General features: G+C 31.3%; 2 protein-coding genes and 1 long non-coding RNA gene across 10 annotated transcripts in view; 2 read left to right on the top strand and 1 right to left on the bottom strand.

The window, feature by feature from the left end:
* The window catches only part of LOC127065086 (uncharacterized), a 207544-nt gene that overhangs the window by 59414 nt on the left and 141576 nt on the right, over positions 1 to 6554 (top strand). The gene's annotated exons all lie outside the window — the stretch shown is intronic.
* LOC127065084 (uncharacterized) overlaps positions 1 to 6554 on the top strand; it is a 62698-nt gene that overhangs the window by 25699 nt on the left and 30445 nt on the right. The window lies entirely within an intron of this gene.
* The window catches only part of LOC127065072 (DNA ligase 3), a 48735-nt gene that overhangs the window by 10356 nt on the left and 31825 nt on the right, over positions 1 to 6554 (bottom strand). For 4 of the 8 annotated variants that reach the window (XM_050996947.1, XM_050996950.1, XM_050996955.1 and 1 more), the window contains exons 4-18: positions 6403 to 6554; positions 5769 to 5848; positions 5620 to 5697; positions 5299 to 5488; positions 5058 to 5213; positions 4841 to 4972; positions 4662 to 4741; positions 4515 to 4602; positions 4363 to 4440; positions 4159 to 4282; positions 3734 to 3804; positions 3495 to 3641; positions 3210 to 3418; positions 384 to 3099; positions 101 to 192 (exon numbers count right to left, since the gene is read on the bottom strand). The exon at positions 6403 to 6554 is cut by the window's right edge and continues 87 nt beyond it. In XM_050996947.1, the coding sequence (XP_050852904.1) occupies positions 2490 to 3099; positions 3210 to 3418; positions 3495 to 3641; positions 3734 to 3804; positions 4159 to 4282; positions 4363 to 4440; positions 4515 to 4602; positions 4662 to 4741; positions 4841 to 4972; positions 5058 to 5213; positions 5299 to 5488; positions 5620 to 5697; positions 5769 to 5848; positions 6403 to 6554 (2195 nt within the window). In that variant the 3' untranslated portion in view covers positions 101 to 192; positions 384 to 2489. The remainder of the gene's footprint in view (positions 1 to 100; positions 193 to 383; positions 3100 to 3209; positions 3419 to 3494; positions 3642 to 3733; positions 3805 to 4158; positions 4283 to 4362; positions 4441 to 4514; positions 4603 to 4661; positions 4742 to 4840; positions 4973 to 5057; positions 5214 to 5298; positions 5489 to 5619; positions 5698 to 5768; positions 5849 to 6402) is intronic. The other 4 variants (XM_050996953.1, XM_050996952.1, XM_050996948.1 and 1 more) reach the window with 4 other exon arrangements.

Raw genomic sequence — 6554 nt, forward strand, 5'->3', positions numbered from 1 at the left:
AAGAAATTGGCGTAAAAAGTCTAGAAAAAGAATATTAATCGATATTTAAGGTCAAGGCCGTGAAATATGTACCGTAAAATATAATATATAAAAAGGATACGTTTTTAATTCTCGGTAGAAACGTTTCCGTCTCTTTTTTTTTATGTCTCGTGCTAGACTGACACGAACCTCTCGAAAAATGCCCTTTGATCTCTGCGAGTTAATTTAAAAATATTATTTTAAAATTCCAAACGTCAGAGTAGTCGAAAATGAAAAAGAGAAAAAAGAGGTAGAAAACGAACGAAATGTCAAAAATGGATGGATTCAAGGTTGATGAATGAAGTATGAAATAAAGGATTTTCAAAATTTACAGAGATGTGAATTGGGCGTAGGCGTTAACTTACGAGTACATCCTCCATATTGTCGGATAAAGGCCGAGCATCGGACGGCAATCCTTTTCGTGGCTTCCGACCGTCGATCCAATTTAATGGACTTCCTCTCGCGTTGTATTCGATATACTATTGTCATATTACATTTATTCACATCTTCCAATATAATTTATTAATAAAAAGTATATCAATAAAAATAAGATATATAATTTATCAATAAAATTACGTATTAACACGTTCACGCCGGCGCGTACCACCGGTGGCTCGCGGCCGACTCTTTCATCGAACGCGTTCCACGGGTGGGTCGCGCTCGAAACGTATATACTCTTGAATTTACCGTCAGGGTGAGCATATCACCAAAAATTTAGTTCGTTTAGTAACTAAAAAAAATTACCATATAATCGAAATTTTAATAATGAAAATTAAAAATACATTAACACTAATCGTACCGGCGTTTCGCTATACCGATTTTTACCATAACCGGTCGTTTGACCGCCGTACAAATTTCACCGATGTAATAAACCTTTCTTCAGCCTGTTTCAGCAGAAATTGTCAATTTCTTATAAAAACTAATCTTTACAACGTAACTTTTAAATAATGATAAAATAACCATTCGTATATTTTCGTTTTTATATATTTTGCGTATAACGCAAGCAGGAGATCGTAGTGGCGGTATTTACTTTACATAGAGATAAATGAACGATGCTTTTAATTTATTTAACGGGATTCTTTTGCAAGTGATAGGATTCACCTTTCTACATTTACCGCAAACTTATTTTTTATTAATTAGACAAGATTCAGTTGTTTGGCTTTCTTTGCAGAATCATATTTAGCATGTTTCTCTCGAATGAGAAATATTGCCTTGACCCGTTTGATATTCCTTGTAAGTTTTCTTTTTCTTCTTGCAGAAATTCGTGATATTCTTTGGCTAGCTCTTCTGCTATTTATAGTAGAAATTGTTGTCTGGATATACCTTGTCCACTTATTTATTTATAAAGAATGTATGTATTTATACCAGTGAAATAAAGTACGTTGAAAGGAATTCGTACGAGGCCATTTATAAAATTCTCATTTGACGCTGTATTTCCTTGCCATTTTATCGATGACATTGACGTCGAATGTGGTTTTCTTATAATATGCTACTCTTTCAGATATTCACTTTAATATTTCTTATTTATTAATTTCTATTCTTTTATACTTTAAACTTAGTACTTTAACAAACTTTTTGGGCTGGTTTGGATTTAGAAATTGTTAAAGTACAATCATTTGTTTTGTAAAATAAACATTGTGAAACGTCCCAATTCGTCTTTTGCTGATCTTGCTAACTAGGACGATTCTTTTTTGTCACTCCGAATAATCCCAAATAACACTGTTCGTTTTGCCAATAATTTTATCTCCAATGATGCGCTCGTGAAAAAGTTATCCGTCGTAATATTTCTCCAACATCCAGTAAATGGTTCAACTATTTTGAGGATAATAAATTGACAGAGTGATGGTGACGACGGTCGAGATGCTTCTTCTCCCAAATATGGAAAATTCTTTATAATCTATTTACTGTTGGCATCCAAAACTTGATGAGAAATTTATCATGCTTACTTATATATACTATGCAGTGTGTAAATTTACACCTTACTTTTGTAGGGAATCATTGTGCATCATTGATCAGATTTATATCGAGTTTGTGACTATTTTGATTATTCTCAATATGTATATCTGTTGATTACATATCAAATTAGAGCAAAATCATGTTAAGATGTACGGAATTATCTATAGTTGTGATACTAAAGTTCAGAGGTAAGGTTCCAGGTAGAAAAATTTAGAAGATGATAAAAAATTTATACACCGGTCAAATTTGTGATCGGTTATGATAAGAAACGGGGGTGACAAATTTTTCTCATCTCAAGAAACAGAAGAGAAAAAAAAATCAAAGACGAGAAATTGATTAACAAGAGAATCTAAAATTTTACAGATAGTTGATGATGATCGGAAGAAATAATATATATGTATAAATTCAAGATGAAATCGTAAATCGTAAATCGTAAATCAAATGACTGTGCTTGATACGGTTAGTGTTAATCGAAGAATAGTAGAATAAAAAAAAGCATTGATATAAGCGTCGCTCTACAGAGAGAAACGCAAAAACAACCGTCGGCGTGAAAATGCGTTATGAAAATATCGAATAGAACGTGAATCAATGAAAATATGATACAATATATTGATATAAAACATTGAATTAATAAAAGTATTATAACCGATACGAGAATATATAACGATCAATAGGAAAATAATGATACATACGTCGTTATTAACGAAAGAATAATACTTGGCGGATGTATCATCTTTTTTAGAATCAGTTTCATCCTTTATTATGGATTCTTCGTGTTCTAGATTCTCGATTGGAGTAGCTTCTTCTTTTATTTTAATATCAGGATCATAACTGGCTTCGAGTAAATTTGATATCTTTTTCGTTTTAACATTTTCCTCTCCACATGTTTCTATTTCTTTCATTATTTGTCTACTCGTACTTGGTTGATCGATATGAAATTCCTTTTTAACTCTGATTCTACCTTCTATTTTAATTTTTCCTTTAGTTTTCTCCTTGTCATCGTCGTCGACATTTGTTTTCTCGACTTTTACTCCTTTTGGAGAAATATTTTTTCCTTTATCGATTTTGCCGGAGGTCGAAGGCGTAGAACTGGTCGAAGCAATTAATTTCGGATCTTTCTTATCGCTTTAAAAGATTAAAATATGATAAATGATAATACATTGTAGACGAACGTGTTGTTAATTTCTTAATTAATTCTATGTTAAACATGTTAATTCCTTTGACTTCATTCTCACCTGTTATTGGTTCCCAAGAGAATGCTAAAGTCTAAGCAGTCAGAACTCCTTCTAAATAATTCACGAAGTTCATTCAAATTCGTAGCAGTAGACCAATCCTTATCATCGCGAATTCTTGTTACTCGTGGGAACCTAATGCTAATTCCATCTGCTGTATGCACTCCTTGATTTGTAAATTCTGCTCCAGTAATTTCCCAGACTGGTTGTTTCTTAAAAAATAATAAAATAAAAAATTCAACACGTACAATATATTTAAATTAAACGATCACAGAATATTTTAATTACCTTAGGGTCTCTTGCAACAAAGTCTGGTACCATTGGTTTGTTTGCTCGTAACCATTTTGGAACTTTAGCTGGATCTTTACCTATTTTAATCATATCGAGTTTATTTTGAAGTGCCTCTAACATTGCATCGTCGTGGCCTGAGTGTACCTAATTAATTATCATAGATTACTCATTTCATCATTTTCGCTAACTATTTCATTTTTTATAAAGAATCAAATTTTATCTTTCGAAGCACTCACTTTTGTCACAGTTAACCATTTATCCGCATCAGGATCGTAACAACCCATAAGAAAGATTGACATCATTCCTCCTAGAATACAGATATATTGATACAACATTTTTAATACAATTATTATTTTTGATTTCTCTTAAAAATTCTAGTGATGTTCAAATTTTTAACAGAAATCCAAAATAATAATTATACTAAACATTTTTTCGAAAAAGAAAATCATTGAGAAAGAGTCCATTTCTATTCGATTTTCTTTTTCATTTTTTCGAGAGAAAAAATCGTTGGAAATTAAGGAAGAGATCATTTTTATTTGACTATTTGAGTGGAAGTCGATTGTTATTAAATTTGAAAATAATTTAAAAAATTTTAGATTATAACAATTATAGTCCGTGATTTTTATTCTTGAATAGTATCGACAGTCGGTAATGTACAAACCTTTTTGACCGGTACCATACCATGCGCCGAGAACAACGAGATCTGCACTATCGGCCATAGCACCACCGAACAAGTAATCCTTCTTTACTTTCAACCAATGCCTTTTACCAGGCTCGTACTTGCTCTAAAATTATTTTAACATTTATATTGCATCATTATTCATTAATAATATTACCATTATAAATATTTAATAACGATTTATACTTTAATATCTTTCAGAACTAATCCTTCGAGACCCAATCTCAGAACTTTTGCTATCATCTCTGCCAAATCTTTTTTTTTCTAAAATTATGATATATTGATTATTAAATGAATATGACGAATGTACAAACTAAAGAAAACAAAATTTTACATACATGCACTTCCTGAGATTCAGACAGCATTATTCTGTTAGGTATTTCTGTCATCCTACTCTTTAAAATCTGTCTTCTTTCTTTCATAGATCTGATCAAATAAAATAATGTTATCACAAATTCATAGATAAATATTTTATTAAAACTTACTTGTTAATAAGTACTTCTCCGTTGTAATAAATGCAATCAAAGACAAAAAGACAAACGTTTGCATCCTTAAATTCTGATTTCTGCAACATGTAGATATGAGTAATTGCAGACAGATGTATAATATAAAAGTATTACTAATAACATCATGAATAATTGTATATTCACATAGCCACATGTACCTTATGAACACCTAAACTTCCAAATGGCAATGGTTTGCTAGTTTTATTATCAATCAAAAGGATTTCAGAATCAAGAATTAAATCATCGCCATCTGGAAACGCTTTCGGAATGTAATCCTTAAAGTGTCTTATCTGTAATTATTATTGTAACATTTTTTTTTAGAAATCAAATGATTTTCATAAAAAAAAAAGTAAAATAAAATAATTAATGACATACCTTATGTGCCATTACTGGTTTAAGAGATCGACTAAAATATTGAAATTCAATACCCTTTTTATGTACTTGAACACGTTCACCATCATATTTAATTTCAGCAAACATCCCATTACAGCATTTTTTCATTGCCATTTCAACGGACTTGCATGCTTCAGCCTGAATATAGGACAGACACGTCGATAAGGAAGTCATCTGCATTATTCATCCATGATAACCCGAAGAAGAGAAGTTTATCGCTTACCAGCATCGGTAAAACAGGGGTCATAAGAGAGAGTGCTATTTTAGTACCTCCTGGCGAAGTCAATAAGGTAGTTTCCTTCGGTGAAGTCGACGATGGCGTAGAGGTACTTGGTAAAAATCGTTGCACTACCGCTTCTAAATTCATTGACACTTGAAACGCTTTAAATGCATCCTCGTGAACAGCGTTAAGGCTATAATAATAATAAATAAATAAATAAATAATTAATTAATTATATTAAAAAAGAATTTATGTAAATTAATTTTTTTATTATAGAAATAATTATAAAACTAAAAAAAAAAAGAGAGAGAGAGAGATACTTACATATGTTTAGGGCCAGCATTTATTCGAAGATCGTGCTTTATCAATCTTATAATCATTTTCAAATCATTTCCAGTACATCTAAAAATAGTAATATATAAAATACTCGGTATAAAAAATAATTCAATTATTTTATTACAAAGCGAACTTACTTATCAATAATAGACTTAAAGTGATGCATCTGTTCGTCCTCCTTCGTTAAACCTGATAAGAACTCGAGAAACTTGTCCACCTATAAAAAAAAGGGGGGGAATTCATATATATAACAAATTCGAAATAATCGAATTGGGTTTTTAAAGAAGAAAATTTATCGAACGTACGAACAAACAGAAAGAAAAAGTAAAAGCGCGATTAGATTTGAGGAGTGAATTTGAAATTCAACGAGTAGAGAAAAAATATATGTGGGGTGTTTGACATAAAGAAGGGTCGATTTCTTTCACGACAAAGGGGGGAAAAAATAAAAGAAAGAAAAAGAAGGAATAAAAAAGATCTGTCAAGGGAAATTCTTATTTTTCGATTGAATCCAAAGTGGATATATAAACGAACAAATCCTAGCCTGATCAATCGACATATGTGGAAAAGGTTTTTTTATGCAAAATAGAGATTGCATGGACGATGAAAAAATCCGTTTAGTCAATCGACTACATTCTCTGATTCCCTGGAAAACGACATTCACCAAAATCGCACGAAAAAATTTTGTTACGGTACAAAATAAAAGGAAAAAATACGAGATATTCATGAAAGAAGAAGAAAAAAGAAAAAGAAAGAAAAAAAAATAGACTTTACCTCTTGAATCGTGAGCAAACTTTTTGGCGAGGCTTTAACGGCCGTGCTACTCTCAAAAAATAGACGAATCGTTTCGGCTATGTCACCTTGCTCGAGATTCTCCAACATCGAGTTTTCATCTTGCAACAGTATACGTGAGAACAATTTGACCA

The sequence above is a fragment of the Vespula vulgaris genome, chromosome 7, assembly GCF_905475345.1.
Source record: "Vespula vulgaris chromosome 7, iyVesVulg1.1, whole genome shotgun sequence".
Classification (NCBI taxonomy): Eukaryota; Metazoa; Arthropoda; class Insecta; order Hymenoptera; family Vespidae; genus Vespula; species Vespula vulgaris.